The sequence below is a fragment of the Lepidothrix coronata genome, unplaced genomic scaffold (genome assembly GCF_001604755.1).
Source record: "Lepidothrix coronata isolate B3197 unplaced genomic scaffold, Lepidothrix_coronata-1.0 Scaffold159, whole genome shotgun sequence".
NCBI lineage: Eukaryota > Metazoa > Chordata > Aves > Passeriformes > Pipridae > Lepidothrix > Lepidothrix coronata.
The window spans coordinates 2,016,052-2,033,404 of record NW_016690339.1 but is presented as its reverse complement, the minus strand read 5'-3'; the positions used below and the strand labels follow the sequence as shown (position 1 = coordinate 2,033,404).

The 17,353-nt window shown below is 38.1% G+C and overlaps 1 protein-coding gene across 1 annotated transcript in view; it reads right to left on the bottom strand.

Moving 5' to 3' along the window:
* Positions 1 to 6,087: 6,087 nt before the first annotated feature.
* ADAMTS20 (ADAM metallopeptidase with thrombospondin type 1 motif 20) overlaps positions 6,088 to 17,353 on the bottom strand; it is a 97,993-nt gene continuing 86,727 nt past the window's right edge. Inside the window, exons 32-40 of the mRNA XM_017829152.1 lie at positions 14,035 to 14,205; positions 13,178 to 13,378; positions 12,921 to 13,050; positions 12,669 to 12,763; positions 12,476 to 12,570; positions 11,951 to 12,084; positions 11,149 to 11,240; positions 8,419 to 8,523; positions 6,088 to 7,736 (exon numbers count right to left, since the gene is read on the bottom strand). Coding sequence (XP_017684641.1) covers positions 7,647 to 7,736; positions 8,419 to 8,523; positions 11,149 to 11,240; positions 11,951 to 12,084; positions 12,476 to 12,570; positions 12,669 to 12,763; positions 12,921 to 13,050; positions 13,178 to 13,378; positions 14,035 to 14,205 — 1,113 coding nt within the window. The 3' untranslated portion in view covers positions 6,088 to 7,646. The remainder of the gene's footprint in view (positions 7,737 to 8,418; positions 8,524 to 11,148; positions 11,241 to 11,950; positions 12,085 to 12,475; positions 12,571 to 12,668; positions 12,764 to 12,920; positions 13,051 to 13,177; positions 13,379 to 14,034; positions 14,206 to 17,353) is intronic.

The following is a 17,353-nucleotide window of genomic DNA, read 5'->3' as shown; positions in this document are numbered from 1 at the left end:
CTCAGATATGAGACTGATGGGTGGCCTGTGATCCTGGGGAACCAGCTACTACACTGCCTCTTGGTGATGTGAAGGCATGAGCTCCATACTGACCACTGAAGCCCACGCTGGAAAGAAGTAGCTCCCTCCCTCCCGCCTCACAGACGAACCCCTTCATGATGACAAAGGATCAGCACACTATCTATCACTGGAGAAAAGACAGGGTCAATGAGATGAGTAAGGATCGCTTCCCAGATGAACAAGCAGGGATTGTATATACACAAGGGAGATTCTTGGACATACTCTGTAATTCAGCAATTGGGAGCATGCTTTTTTTTCAGGAAGAAGATCTAGATTTGAGACTATCATCTGCTACTTGAAGCTATGTAGGGATGACAACCTGTCTCCTCCTTGCCAAGAGGTCATTTGAATGTCCTCATATTTAATTTTCTGATATTTTTAGCACATACTTGGCATGGTACTGAACACATCATTTAGCTTTGGCTCATATGATAAAGGCAGTGTGAATTAGCAGCACAATATACAGTCAGATAGATCTTTAAAGTAAAATATACCATCAGATTTGCATGAAATTTCTGCTTTCAGAGAAAGTGATTCTTGTGTATCTATGGGGAATTTAATTGGCAATCTTTCAAATAATACAGAAGTTTTGAATAGCAACTCCTATACCACAAAAATACCACAAGAGTTACTGTGTTATACCATTTATCCTGTATTTCTACTAGCAATAGCAAACTTTGAAAAATAATCACATGCTTTGTCCTGAACAAAATGCTAGAGGAAGGCACATGGCCAAGAACAAACATTGAAAAAACCTCACAGCCTAAGGTCTCAAGCATGGGGAACTGGATCCCCACACAAGATCTGTGCAACAGTGCAGAATTACACGCGTATTACTGGGATTCACTGAAGGGGTGTCTTGGTATGGTGACTTGTGGAATCAGAGCCAGAAGTCTTTTACTGTACTGAAGAGTGGTCACACTAATTCACAGAAATTTTTGTAATGTACCACACTACAAAGTTGCTTCTCATGCTTATACTAGTTTCTGCCTTCTGACATGGAAAATGCCACTAGCTTGATGAGGAATGTAAATGTGAGGGTGGTTAGAAATAATTAAATATTAAAATACTCGATTGCTTTAATGTGCTTTTCTAGAGGAATACCATTAAAATATAACAGCTCACTTTTTTCAGTGAGTAAAGCAGAAAGAAAATTTTTTTAAGAACTAATTTCTTCAGACTAAGACTTTTTTTGGTTAGAAAAGCCAAACTCATTCAAAGGGTATGAAATAATGTTTTGGTGCACAGAATAAAACAGTGAGAAAAAGCTCCTGCACAGCACAGAATTGCCTGTAGATACATTTTTTTAATTAAAATTTTATGGTTCTTACAGCTTATATATAATTTAACATGGCAGTAACAACACAACACTGGTAACAACAATGAGAGGTTTGTTTGCTTATCAGCTAGGTAAGCTTTTCAGGTAGCCAGAAGCATGTTTCCATATTAGAGATAAAGCCCTCCCTCTCCCTTTGCTTAAACAGGGTATAAGTTACTGCTGGAAACAGCATTCCACAGTTCACTTCCTTTGCTGCTTGGAAAATATTCTGAACATTGAATTTCATATGAAGCAATGCTGTCAACAGCTGGTCAAGCAAACACATTGCAAGAAGTGCACTTCCAGCCCAAAGATTATCTCCCTTTTTTATACCTGCCTATCTGCATTCTCCATAGATCTGTCTGAAAATAATTCCTCTGAGTAAATATTTGACAGCATGATACCAAAAATACACCCGGCCACAAAAGAAAAAGCAGCAATGAATCTCTAATCCTGGCATGGAAGAGAAGCCTCTAGAAGCAAAATACTGTCATTATTTACCATGTACTTTCTGGTCCTGCTTTTATGTCAGCGCACAGGTTGTGTGGTTTCCCTTTGAGGTAGCACCTATAAATTTACTCCTCTGTTTTCCTGCTCTCTCAGAAGTTAGAAGCAGGAATTTAGTTAAAGAACTGGAGACAGTGTTACTTTTCTGGCAAGAGTAGTAATAAACCCAAGACAGAAAACAATAATTGAAGGGCAAAAGTATTCTTAGTTAAATACCTTGTAAATCCTGATGAAAGGGGCTACTGGTGGTTGCCTTCCTAGCCCTGTCTGAGTTGCAGAGCTTCCAGGAATACAAATACGAGCAGGGATGCTCGTATTTTCTTACTGAAGTGTTAAATAAATGTTTCACGACAAGCCTTTTCTGCAAGATCCTTTAAATACGAAGCACTAAAAAGAAACTTTCTGCTCCCTGATTTTACAAGTACCATTTTCCATTTGTGTTCTGTGCAACCACATTTTTAATTATTGCAGCTTCCAGAGGAACATCAAAAACCTCATGGAAAATGAACTGACCATGAATGTCATTATCACGATCAATGAATGACTGACAGAGACAACTGAAGTGCAAGAAAGGATTTCATCTCATAAGGCGTAAATACATGCTTCTGCTATGAATCACTCTAGTCTTCTGCATATAGAAAATTCATGAGCTCTCCTTGAACGTTTCTTGCTTGTGTAAATTAGACTGTAAAATAAGATCATACAGTGATTTCAAAAAAAGTCTTTCAGTATTCATAAATGAGGGGTTTCACTTAACCAAACAAAAATAGTAATGATGTGCAACACAGAAATAGCTTGTTTTATTTCAGCTCCTCCAAGAGAGCCATTTACTACCATTTACTTGGCTTGGACTCTTCCTGTTGCATACTTCATTTAATTATACAAATAAGATTTGAAAAATGTATGTGGACAAGAAAGTTTTGTTTCAGGAATAGAGATAAAATACACACACACACAGATTAAAGAAGAAAACATTTGTTTATTAAAAAGGAAAAGGTTCTGGATGGCAGCACAGAGTCAGACATGAGACAGACGAATGCATGCACAGATGTTCATGTTTAAAGGTAGAATATAGACATAAATACAGTTAGATTTTTGCTCTGCTCTGCTGCTACAGTAATTTTATACAGTCAATTCAAAGGAATATCTGTCATAACTGAACACAAGGAGAAATTTATCAGGAGCAGAGCACAGATTGCATCTCTAAAGCCAGGATAAACAAAGCCCAGAAACGCCTCTCAAGCTATGGTATTGCAAAATAAACTTAATTGTACAAAAGCAAATCACCTTCTGTGGATAGGAAGGTTAAATGACAGATCCAACTCTGAGTCAGACAGCTTGTACTTCTGTTTAAACAAAATGCAGCTGATTTTCCCCTTGTATTGTCACAGTTCTGCTCTGTCGGAAGGAAAGCCAGTATTGAGAAGAAGGAACGTCCTTTAAAAGCAATAACTTTTTTTTCATGATCTATTCAGCCTATTTGCAAAGCACACCAGAGAGAGAGAGAGAGAAAGGCTGAGGCCCCCCTCGTTGTTTTTGATGCTTAGATACAATGAGACCATTCTAAAAAATCATAAAGGCTCAGGAAATGATGGCCAAGTATTACAGGAGAGCAAAAGAGGTCGTACAAGAGAAACCATAAGCTGGTCCATAGGATAGAAATACTTCCCAGAGTTGCTACTCTGTAGCCTGGAGGACATTATCTCCTATTGGTTCTGCCACGGTGACCACAAGTCATACTTTACCTGCATTAAGTAAGACACCATGTAACCCTTCAAGGTATTTAAGTGCAGTCGTTAGTATTTCATGATTCAATTTCTACAAAAGTAGAAATATGGAAGTATATTGTATCATGAAAGTTAAATTTTGAAAAATGGTTTCAATTTATAAATAAAGCCACCATGGATTAACTGCCAGCATGGATTACTATGAAATCTCGGCTGTGATGTTTATATATGATGTTCATTTTATTGTTCCCTATTTAAATATTCAGTTATCTCACTCGAAAGCTATTTTTGTAAATAGCTTTTCTGCTTTTTGTTGGTTTTTTTTTTTTTTTTTTTTTTAGTTCAAGTTAAAATACTACAGCATATTTCTGATCCACTAGCCACAGGACATCAATTTTCATAAATCTATTTGTTTCTTTGTGGAAATAATAAAACCAACTCCTCACCTTCCTCCCTAATCTTATTTAAAGCCCTGCAAGATGTAGAAAGCACTTGTAAGACAGTAATATTTTATTTAGATTCTGAATTTCTTAGGGATCTCATGTGTTACTGCAATAAAACTGCGAAGACAAACCACCTTCCTGTTACATGTAACTTTCATTTCAAATAGTCAACAAAACAGAGAAGTTATGCTGAACATATTCCAGGTTACAGGAGTGGAAGAAAAGCCCAGATCTTTCCCTCATCTTTTCAATCTTGTCCTAGATATTACAGCCTTTCAGTTAGATATGAAAAATACATGACCATCCACCAGAAACCAGCATAGACACATATACATGCTGAAGTCACACAGTCAGAGCTCTTCCCATGAATGCAGGATTGACTGATTGTGTAACACCTATATTGCAGGATGTGCTTGGGCACATCCTGCTTCTCTGTAGAGGGAGAATACACCAAGATGAATTCTGCCAGAACAGAGATCTATTTTTGTACCCAGAGCCACAGTTTCCATCTGCTCTGCTACCTACAACATATAATAACCCTTGGGGAAATACAAGCAGAAGACATGTAAATGATGACTTTATCAAGAGAAGTCACAGGTACTGTCACATGGCAGTACACCATTCCCTAGCACATCAAATGACATTTTGTTAGATAAATGTGAGAAACAAGGTTTTTTACCTCTAGTCCATCTTTGGCACTCAATATTCGGATAAACATTAAATGTGTGTGTGCATACACACAAGCAAGTTAAGTACAGTTGTGTCACCTAATATGCTGTTATTGATGGGATTGAAAAGATACTATAAGCTATGTAACAATCATTAGCTACTACCATTAGTTTGTTGGGTTTTTTCTGTATGAAATAGTGATGAGACAGCTAAGCATAAACCCAAGCTTTGTGACTGTGACCAGCCATTAGCAGCTCAGCACATGCAGACCCATGAGGTGGAGCTCACAGCACTCTCATGGGGCACCCTGCTACTCTGTCAGGCATCTTGGCTGCCCATTGTGAAGGAAATTCACAGCAACTTCAATTAAACGTTGCAAGTACAACCCATGATTCTCATTTTTTTTGCATGGACCTTCTAACAGGTCAGCATCATCAAGTCTCCAAATTCTTCAGAGCTGATCATCAGGTTTATGTTTTCCTTAAATTGCCTTCGGGATAAAAAGTTAGAAAGCTGAAATAAGGTGATTGATAAAGCCCTTTTTCCTCAACAAAATTAAAATTCTAACACAGGGAAATCACAAAATGCCATAACATGGAATTACTTTTTCCCTACACTAGGCTGAAACTCCAAATCCAGGATAAAAGAAAGAAAACACACAAAAAACTACAATAAAGTACAGTGCTGTTCTATGCAGAAGTTGAAGTGGGCCACAGGGTTTGCTAGAATCATATAAAATACATTTTTACTCAAAAATCATTTCTATTACCCAAGAAAAACCGGCTGTGTTGAATATTGCATTGTCATTTTGCTTGGTAGTGGATTTTCAGAGTGCCTTTGAGGCAGCAGAGCTGAATGCTTTCTAGCCTTTATATGGACTGTCAAAGCAGCTGTCAAGGGACGATGCTGTAAAGGAATTGGTTTCAGTTAGCACAAGGAGAAGGAAGATTATTTCAGATTTCTAAATTATTTCAGTTAATGATTTACAGGGCAACCCCCAAAGAAAGGTATAGGGCAATATGGGTGGACAACAGCAAAGAGCACATAGACATGAAGTTCATCCCTCTGAAGCAGAATTTGCTTCCATAGAAAATATTCCTATGACTATAACCTGCTTGTGTGGCAGTTAGTCGAGTATAAGTCAACACATACCACTGCGAAGAAGTATTAAGAATGCTGCTATTCTGTGCATAAAGAAGTTTAAACGTTTTTACAACATTTGTACTAGGCACACGATAAAAAAAAAAATTCCAAACAAAAGTACTCTGGTATCATTCACACAAACATATTTATTATATAAATATTTTATAAATTACAAGATTTTAATTGTAAATGTAAACAGTTCTAGGAAAATAATGTTTTATATTCTTATTAATGTTTACAGCTATTACAAGGCACATAGTGCAAAAATACATTTCTGATGCAGAGATCACAAAATAATTACATACATGTGTTATCTAAAACAGGAACTGCATACAATTCTGTGGTACAATATTGTTTTTAATTAATACATGTTGCTAATTCATGACTAACTCTTTGTGGGTAAAAATATGATATAGCTGCCATTTGACCTACTAATTTTACTAGCATGCAAAATAAATATTTGGTATACAGAATGCATATTTTCAGAAAAAGCATGTATAGTTATCTGGTACATAATATATGTTATTATGCAGGTAGAAAATTTTATTCTGAATACCTGAGAGTTGGCCCTGAAATGTATTATCTGTATATGCATATATTTCTACAGTTCTGGACTGTAAAGTAATACAAAACAACAAATCAAAGAGCGAAATAATTTTTTAAACCTTGTAACTTTTTCATACACTTACTTTTCTCGAAGAAATAATTTTAAATAGCAGATGTTAGAACTGTATTTGCAAACATCGAAAAATCAAACTGAGTCAAAGATGGACACCAAAACCACTGTGGGGCTTGATGTTGCCTCTGTCAAGGTTTTTGACTAAGGTTATTGAAAATTATGTTGAATTGGAATATGAAGGACATATACTTCAGCCTTTACTAATATGCTATTTTCCAGGGTAAAGGAGTAAGGTGTATATGGAAAGTGCTTAAGCAAATACATAGTTGTACAACCACATACAAGATGGTACGGTAAACAGAACACACTGCTTTTACAGTATACTTGGATGAGAGGCAGGGATTTAAAATCAGTTTTCAAAGCAATTTGTTTTCTTATTTTCTTTTCCTGTACCCACAACAAACCTAAGCCCAGATGTTTAAAACGTGCCATAGAGACTACAGAGGCTAAACCACACTTCTCAGGATTACTGCTAGGATTTGAGCACCATGAAGAATATAATGAAAGGGATGGGGAAAAATGCTTATACTGACAGCGAAACACATAGATCTATAAAACTATCTCAAGCATTTTGGTTATGTACTTTTCTGCTGTAAGTTATTGACAGATAATCCCTAAAAGTTTGCACAAAATTGTAAATACTTGAAATTATTACCTTTCTTCTCTATAGAGCAATAAAGCTTTCCTTTCTATATTCTAGTACAGCCGACCAAGAAGATCAGTAGAGTGTAAATTTTACTGAATACCACATAAGGAATCACACTGATCAGTTGCAGGTAAAGAATTACAATTATGGTAAAATTTAAAGTGTTACCCATGGTAGTAACTTCAGTGCAATTTATTGCTAATATATGCTGTATATTGAATTAATGCCCCCCATTAACCTGAAGGTTTATGGCTGTGATTTATGCACTTGCTAGCCCACATACACACAACACGACCCCAAGTAAATCCTGAAGAAAACAGGAATTTTTAGTAGTTAGTGTTACAGTAATGAGCATTACAGAGATGAAAGAATTAAAATATATATACATAGCATCTACAGTTTGTGCCTAAATGGCAGATGTCCCTGCTTTGATGCTCTTAGTACATCAGAGTGCTCATTGTATTTGAAGCTGGAGACCAGTAATTGTGCTAGGAACACATTTTCCACAAAATCCTCCACATCTTCCATATATTTTAATACCATCCTGGGAATTAGACAAAGAGAACAGTCAATCAAGAAAAGCAATTGAAATCACAGTTGTACAAAAAGCTTCTTGAAGTTTGCACACAACAGGCCTTTTGACAAATTGTACCTGCAAATACTAAACCGAGCAACAGCATCAAATTAGAAAAACAGGCACAAAGATCCTTTATCACTATCACTTTATACCTTGTTTCCTGTCTTATCATCCGATGTTGCCTTAAACTGCACATACTTGCTGTTCCTGTTCAACTGGTCTTGGTTTCCCATGAGAATCAATTTGGAGGTAAGCAATCTATAAGGATCATCTGTACTATGATATCTCTAAAAAAATGTGGGGGTTTGGGTGTTGCGTTTGTTTTTTTTTTTTTAAAAGTATCTTAAGAAGATACTTGAAGATCCCTTTTAAAAGGCATAGCAAAACTTCTTATGGACCTAATTAATACAACAACAATCTTAAAATCAGTTAAGAGAAGGGTAGGCAGACAGTGTTGGTCTAAATTAGATACTGAACAGTGTGATTAAACATGGTTTTCTCCATTACATCTGAAAGAAGACTTAAATTGGTCAGAGACCTTGAGTGCTATTTTTGATTCACAACTAGCTTTCACTACAGTCAACTGTACCTTTTCAGGCATAATATTCCGAGCCATAAGAGCAGATAAAGGAAAACACCACTGACTTACATGGGATTTGTGTATGTCAGCAGTCGCATAGTTGCCCTGAGCAATCCACCTAACTGTACTGGATAGTCTCAGACCTGTACCAGTTAAATTAATGCTGAACTGTCCCTAGAAAAAAAAAAAAAAAGAAAAAGACAAGGAAAAGAAAAAGAAAATACAGAGCTGATAAACAAGAGTCCAAACCACTAGAACACTTTACATTGGCATATCTGCACATATCACTTATGATATATCTAAATATTAAGTACTCAAAGGTGTAAAAATAATATGGGTTAGTTACACTGCAATATAGCCTTTCTATGGACTCCCAGGACATATACACAAAACCCAAGTTATTTTTATTGCTTACTGCAGTAAGCACCACCTGTGCATCAGCTGATCTGTAGCATCTGTCTGCAGAGTCTGAAGACAAAACTAACATCAGACAATTCAAATTATTTTTGCCTTTTCTACATAAGACATTTTAATTTACAAAAAGTACAGACTTGAAAAAGGCAAGAATGAGGTTGGTTTTCTTGAAAGACTTTTTTTGGTTTTTAAAGTGTCCAAACTTTCTGGAAACAACATGGTCAAAACATACTGCTGTCTGAAAATTACAGACAAATCACTTCTTAGCCATCTAATTCTCAAACTTTTGCAAGCACACTGTCTAAGCATCATTATTTTATCATCTTCTATTTCTTTTTCAGTATAACCAATAAGATAATTGAATATGAACATAAGTGGAGGTTAAAATAAATAAATGTATTGCTAAATGGAATGTTTTCCAATGTAAGCCATTCGAAACAGATATAGAAGCTATTTTTTCTAAAATATTTGCCTATGCAAATACCTTGAAAACTAGCTTTAAAATAGTCACTTCATATGAGAATAGGAAATATATTAAAAGCAACAAACTGCACTACCTTGGTAAACAAACTGGGATACAGAAAATTATTAAATTGCATTCCTACAGAAGTGCAATATGCTGGAAAGAAATACTACCTCCACAAAGCCTAATGATTAGTTTAGGCTGCATTACAGTCAGAAAACTGCACACCTCCACACTATTCAATGAAGGCTGGAATTTCTGCATTCAGACCTAGTCAAATTGCTTAAACTACAAGATCAAAGCTTTAGCAAAGGTACAATTTTTATTATAAATGGTAGCTTCTGTATTTTATTGCTTAATAATGTCATATATATGTATATAAAATTCTGTGGGTATATGTATGTGTGCATGTATAAAATTACAGTGTTCAGCTTTTATTCTTGTGATTCACCAAAATTCCTTTGCAAAAATTCAGTCTTCCATTGTTCAGCATGGCAGATCTATTCTGAGAGCACTTCTGTGTAAAGTTGCTGTGCTTATAGCATTTAACTCAGGAAGAGCTAACGCAAACTTTTATGGATAGGGTAGGTTGTTCTTCAAGTGCCCACAAAGTGGAAGACTTCCATTTAATGAAGGAGGAAATTCCTACAAATGGTGTGGAATGTTTTCCACAGTTAACAGTCCCAAAGTAACTTCTTTCACAGTGACACTTTGCAAAAATAAATGAGAAGTGCTACGCACAATTATAATGATAGCTTATCAGCTGTCTGACTTATCATGCAGCATGCTCAAGGCCAGGAACAGATTTCATGGATGGAGAGTACAGGAATGGAGGCCTTTTGACTGCATCAAAAGTGTAAGATTCAGTGCAGATCTTATAGATGGAAATGTGTCAGTGCCAAACCACATAAGCAGAATGACCTCAGAACAGAAGTTACAGATCGCAAACAGATTTGTATTGGACTGCACCAACAAGAGTTTGCAGGTTGAAGGTGTCCAATACTGTCATGAACTCCAACGGTTTTCTTGTCAGGGCTAAAGTCTGCTGAACTTAGGCCCTTCATTTGTACATAAATTGCACATAAATTGTCTCTAGCTGCCCTTGGTTACCTCCACCCACAGAACTTAAGTTTAGGTACCCAGGATAGATAGACAACGTAGATAGATGTCCATGCAAGTCTGAGCCAGTCAGTCTTAACTCCTTTATAATCAGTGAAAAGAAATTCACTTACAGAGGACAATTGACCTCATACTAAATTGTCTAATAGGGTAAGATTAGCTGAAGTGTTTTCTAAGGAATTCTATTTCTGCCAAAGAGCTCCAAAGTCAGCCTAGGTTGACTAATTCAGACTAGGGCTACCTCTGTCTTATTGAGAAGGACATAGAGTATGAGCAGACCTGTAGAGTAAAAATGTTGACTCAGAGAGCCCAACATCTATAGACAGTGTCTTCCTTTGGACTAACTCTCTTCTAGTTTCACAGACTGAATCCTCATTAGAGTGTAATAAGAGCGTAATAACATCCTTCCCCTGAGCTCATTATTTGATTTAGCTTCATTCAGAAGGCATTCTGTTCATGTCTTTCAAAACGGCCCTTCAGAAGAGGAAACAAAGGATGCATCACATCCAGAGGGAGGGAGGGAGAGTAGTACATGAAACACATAGAGAGCTGGATATTCATGTATGGAGCCTACAGGGAAAGGGTGGAGTAAACAATTTGAGGGAGAAACTGTGAGAGCGGGGGATAGTGGAACAGGAGAGAAGAGAGTAAGAAAAAAGTACTTATTAATGTTGTACACTGACAACACAGAATAGGAGACTGGTTTAGAACCTTACAGCTCTAAATAAGTCACACAAATATTTTTTTCTTCCCTCTTATGTGAATATTTGAAGGAGATAAGAAATAACTGCATCATTGAATACCTGTGGACATCTGGCAGCACTGTAGCAATCTCCAGCTGTAGCGAATGGTACTGCTCTCCCAAGTATAGTCCGAGCAAAAAGAAAATCTGTGGCTAGAAAACAGAAAATTACTCAATACAAAATGCTGCATCTGAAGTTCAGGTGAAAACAGTATGAAAAGTCCTTACAGGGTGTTTTAATTTTTTTATTTGGGTGGGTTTTTTTTTGTTTTTTGTTGTTTATTTGGAGGGGGAGGATGTGTGTTTTGATTTGAGGAACTACACTTTATTTAAATTTTAGTTATTGCAACACTAGTCCAACCTACAAGCCCAGATTTCTTTTTGACATACAAAGGGGCTAGGAGGAAGATGGACTGTGCCAAGTGTGCTGGTTATGGGCCAACTTGCCAGCTTCAGGCAGGGGCTTGAAAGTGCTGCAAGATTCCCTGTCCATTTACTTAGTGTGTGCCAAGCTCTGAGAAGGGACTAAGTACAGCATAGGAAGATTTCCACAAGAAAAATAAGCTGTGGACTAAAACAGAAAAAATTTATAAAATGAAGATAGTTCACATATAAAATAGGAATCTGTGAGATTCATGCCACTTGACCACCTGGGAGAAATTAACATGGGAAGTAGTAGTGGTTTTTCTTTTTTTTTTTTACCTTTGAAATTGCCATTGAACTCCTAAATTAAATAAGGATTTTCTTTGCCCCAAAATGGCACAACTGGATCTATAAGTGGATCAAAATGGTAATTTGGTAATCATAACCATGTACAATGTCAATAGAATGCTCACATTGGCTAAAACTGACAAAATGCTTACTTTTAATATGCATGGAAGCTACATCAAATCTTATCTTGCTAAAAACCGTGAAGCCAGCTGCAAGGTAATCATTTCGACAGGCACAGTCTTGCCTTCTGCTTCCATTGAAAGGACATTCATATGGATTCTGCAACCTACAGAATAGCAAAGATTTAGTTTTCCTTTTGACATTTTTCCATAACATAATATCATAGTGAAAAATAAGTGTATATACCACATAAAAAATAGTAAACAACAATTACTGAACAAAAAGTTCAGCTTTTAATCTTAGCTCAACTGAAACATTAATGTCGATTGAAGCCGTTCCTACTAAAGTCAAGACAGAAAACAAATATAATCATTTAGTGTAAGTAACATTATTTCAGCCTGCAAGTACCCACATTTCTGCATGTGTGTTCACATGCCTGGATATTTAAAACAGAAAATCAAGGAGAAATCTTATATTTCTCAGAGAAAGTATTATTTTATTATTTTATTTTGGAAGGAACAAATGCACTTCATAAAATTATAAAACTGGTTATGTACCTTAATCCATATACTTCAGAAAAGTTGTCTGCTTCACCTTTTACCAGTGTCAAATATTCTTTGGGATTCTCCAAGTGCATGCCTGAGCAATAGATCTGGAAGAGAACATACAACCCTTTAGCAAAATCTTTATTAGAAAAGTGTTATTTCATAAACATATGTGTTCATAAAAGCTCATAAATATTAACAGTACCTTTATCATCCTTCCCTTAATGTTAAGTAGGTATTCACCATCCTTTCTAATCCCTTTTTTAATCTGCATATCTTTGCAGGTGGTAAGAATTTCACCTTCAAAATGAATGATTAAATCATATTAATATTTCAGGAATAGAGCTTACTTTTAGAACTTTATTTTGCATAATTGTGTTCTGAATATATTTATAGCTTTAATATACATAGCCTGGGAAAACATTAACTTCAGTAGAAAATTACGGCTGTCACTTACATTCTTCCTCATGGCAGATCCTTCTGGCATGTGGTTTTAAATGTGGCAGGCACAAGTCACTGGATAAGCTGTTTTCAGCCATACACTCTACAGTTCTCTCCTTTATCCCCACTCCACAAGATACTGAGCACTAGACATGGATAGTCATCAAGAGTTAGTTTAGAAAGTAGTAAATAATTAACATCATTATGTCAGGAAATTAGTCTTTTTTATGTTAGAGACAGCTATCAAAAATGAGCTTGCAGATCTCTACTCACTTTGGTCCACTTCCCCACTCTCCAGGTAGCTGCTTGTGAACATCCATTGATATTACATTTATAAATGTATGGGGATGGCTCTACCGGGCATTCTCGGTACGCTACAGTTTGAAGGCCACGGATATGCTGATTTTGAACAGAATCGATTCCAACACAGTACGTGATCCTCTGCTGGTAACCAAACCTACAGCTGGTTGAACACTAAAATAAAATTCCCAAACACAGACATTATTTCTGTGAAACTGAACCTTTTTGCAGAATTGCCATTACAGATAAGTCAGCTCTGATCCTTGCTCTGGTAAAAGCCTGTGATCCGATGCATGCCACCTTGGGCTGGCATATCAGTATGCAGAAGTGAAGGTCTACAAGAGTTACACATGCAAGGAGCTGGAAAGGTCAATGCTGCTCTTTTTTCACAGCTCACAGAGGTTCCAGAGCCATTCCCTTACAGCTGCAACGCGCACAGACAGGCACACACAGGTAGTGCAGATGTGCAAGGGAAACAAAGCACCGATCAATCGCTTCACTGACATCAAGGAAAACATTTTTGGTTACTTGAGTGATGTCAGCTTGCAAGACAGTTTCCTGGGAACCAGCAAAGCAATCCTGTGGTAGGGGCAGCTCTCCTATAGCTGGTGATCACAGGTCCTGGCGGGTTAACAGAGGGCTGATAACAGCTGCTACAATAAATCATGGCTGATTGGGAGGGTCAATGTGGAGAAAGTTTAGACACCCATGTTCAAATGAAAACATACCTTTTTTTTTTTTGCTACACACATAAAGTACATTTTACAGAAGTATAATATTTTAAAATGTAAAGTTATATAGAAGATGCGTGAGCAGTATAATTACTGTACCTGTGACAGGTCTCCTGTGAGCACAACATATTTAGAGGGAACCACTCTGCAGGTTTTGGATGATGGAGGCTTTGTGGCAGGATCACAGAAGCTTTCATCCACTTGGACCTGGTTTCCATTCACACACTTAATGATCCGGTATATTTTCTTTTTTCTAAATGATGCTGAGCACTAAGAGTGAGAAAATCAATCAGTTTTTGTAATTTAACTAGACATTTACAGAATGAAGTTTTTTACTGATTGCCACACACCAGTAAAACCCAGACAGTAATCCCTTTTATGACATCTGCTATCAGTATCAGACTGAATTACTCACTGAATCAGAATCCTTTACATTGTTTTCAAAGTTCAGTTACCTCTAATCAGCTGACAAAAACCAACAGTGTATAATAACAACACTGTAACTGTTGGGTTAGGAGAAAATGAAAATGTCAAGCCAAGATGATAGGGTGAGTGTAAAAGTTCTTTTGTATGAAAAGGGAAGAACCAAAAAAAGGATTTCAGCAAAATATGAAAGGAATAAGTTGGTCTTGAAAACAAAACAAAAAGTATCCCTCCAAGCATGTACATTTGTTTTCATGGCTAGGCTTCACGAACGAAGATTTGGGAAAGGCTCTATCCACGTTTGTAAGAAGCACGTTGGTGGCTAATGAGGCCAATACGAGATAGACAAGTCTGATTGCAAAAGGCACAGCAGAAAGACTCCTTAGGTGGTGTATTCTGCAAGACACGATTCTTTCTATGTTGTCTTTTCTCCTCAAGAGTGATCCCGCATGCAGGAAACAGCAGCTTTATAGATGGTGTGTCTCCAGGCCTCCTGATTTGAGGCCAGAGTAGACCAGTTATGTTGATCAATATGGCCGAGGCTGAGATGTTGTTTCAGGGAGTCCTTGTATCTTTTCTTCGGGGCTCCTCTCTTGTGGCAGCCGGTGGTAAGTTCACCATAAAGCAGGATCTTAGGGAGGCGCTGGTCCTTCATCCTTGAGACGTACCCTTCCCAGTGCAGCTGTGTTCTCAGCAACATGGCCTCAATACTTGTGACTGCTGCTTGTTCTAGAACAGATGTATTGGTCACATAATCTGACCAGTGGATGTTTAGGACTGTACGGAGGCAGCATTGATGGAAGCGTTCTAAGAGTCGCAGGTGGTGGCGGTAGATGACCCATGATTCGGAACCGTATAAAAGACTAGACAGCACTATGGCTTTGTAAACACTGATCTTGGTGCTTTTCTTCAAGTGTTTATTACGTCATACTCTTTTGTGCAGTTTTCCAAAAGCACTATATGCCTTTGCTAACCTGTTGTTTATCTCCCCGTCAATCTTACCATTTGAGGAGATGAGGCTACCAAGGTAATTAAACTGTTGGACTGATTTGAGCTCTGGTTGGCCAATGGTGATGTGGGGATGATGGAAGACTTCCTGAGGTGCTGGCTGATAGAGAATTTCTGTCTTTTTTAAGCTGACTTCCAGCCCAAAGAGCTCAGCAGCGTCTGCAAAGCAGGATGTTAAACACTGCAGAGCTGCTTCTGTGTGGGCAAATTAAAAGAAACGTGCCTATTAATCAAGACAGTGCCAGCTTTCTGTAGCAGTACCTGTTGAGCCTGTGCCTTTGCCCTCAGGGTCCTCAGACGTCTCCCTATGGCAAGTTCTTGGAATGGAGAGTCATCACAGCTCGGCCAGGACATGATGAGAACCTTGTTGCCACCAGAATCCAGAAAAGTGCAGGTACAGGCTAAGCAATACATATCAACATCATGTCCCCAGCTATGGGTGCCTCAACTAAGGTGTTTGGACTTGCTGTGATAAAGAAGAAAAACTCGCCAGCCTCAGTAGAGGCAATAATCAATAGGACCAATAGGCTGCTGGCCATCCTTGCTGACAGGATGCAGAGCTGGCCCACTCTCAGCTCTCCACCAGGATCCCAAGGTCGCTCATCCCCAGTCTGGGTTGCTGCAGGAGTGCTTCCTTTCCAGGGGTAGCACTTTGCATTTGTCCTTGTTGTATCTCATGAAGTTCCTGTAGTCCTATTCCTGTAGCATGTTCAGGTCCCCTGTATGGCAGCCCTGTCCTCCAGCAAACCAAACAGTCTCCCCAGTTTGGCACCATTTGCAAACCTGATGAGCAAGTACTAAGCCCCAAGGAGCTGCTCCACAAAATTCACTGACCTAAGTACACTAATGAAAGAAGATGCAAAATACACACTTAGGCTTACAAACTCCATTTAATCTGAAAGCTGTTAACATGCACAGCCACAGATAAGGGCGGTAGAGTTTGAGGAAAAAAAAAAACTGACAAAAATCCACTTACATTAGATAGAAGCAAGATTCTGACTGAAGGAGAAACTTAAGCATTGACTCATGAGTAGGGTATTAAGTGCTTATAATCTCCAAGTCTTGCTGTGTGATAACCTTCTTTCTTGAAAAGGTGAAGTGACAGTGAGGATGGCAGGAAACCAGAGAAAGCAGTGTAGGTAAATCAGTGAGAGGCTTACCTACCTGTTCAGAAGACCTGCAAGATACTGTGGCCCAGCAATGGAAGCCTTACAGGCATTAAGCCTTTAAGAAACCTAGTCACTCACTGAATGAAAATGTTGTGTGGACTTCTATCAGGGGATAGAGTGTGGATACAGTTGGATGGTTTGACTTACAGAAATACCTGTTCTTTTAATGGCACGGAGCAGCTTAGATTATTAGGCACATAAAGAATAACCCACTCATGAGGTAATAAGGACAGGCAGAAGAGTACTTTTCATGTCTCTTTATACCTTAGCCTTGTAGACATTCTTCTCCTTAGGATAAAAATGCTTCAGCCAGTCCACCAGCCACAAGCTTGAGAAACACTAGATATGGAAATACCTCTGCTGTGCTGTGACTGGTGAGGCAAGGAAATGACACACGAGCACTCAGAGCTAAGACAGTTGGGCAAAACATTGTGAGTTTGGTGGAGGACGTAGTGTATCAGGAGTGGAGTACAGATGGATAAGCACTTGAACTACTATTAGAATCATAGAATCATAGAGTCAGCCAGGTTGGAAAAGACCTCCGGGATCATCAACCAAGACCACTCTTGATCCAACACCACCATGGTTACTAGACCATGGCACTAAGTGCCACATCCAGTCACATCTTAAAAACTTCCAGGGATGGTGAATCCACCACCTTCCTGGGTAGCCCATTCCAATGCCTGATTACCCTCTCTGTACAGAATTACTTCCTAATATCTAACCTAAACCTCCCCTGGTAGAGCTTAAGACCATGCCCTCTTGTCTTGCTGATAGCTGCCTGGGAGAAGAGACCAACCCCCACCTGGCTACAACCT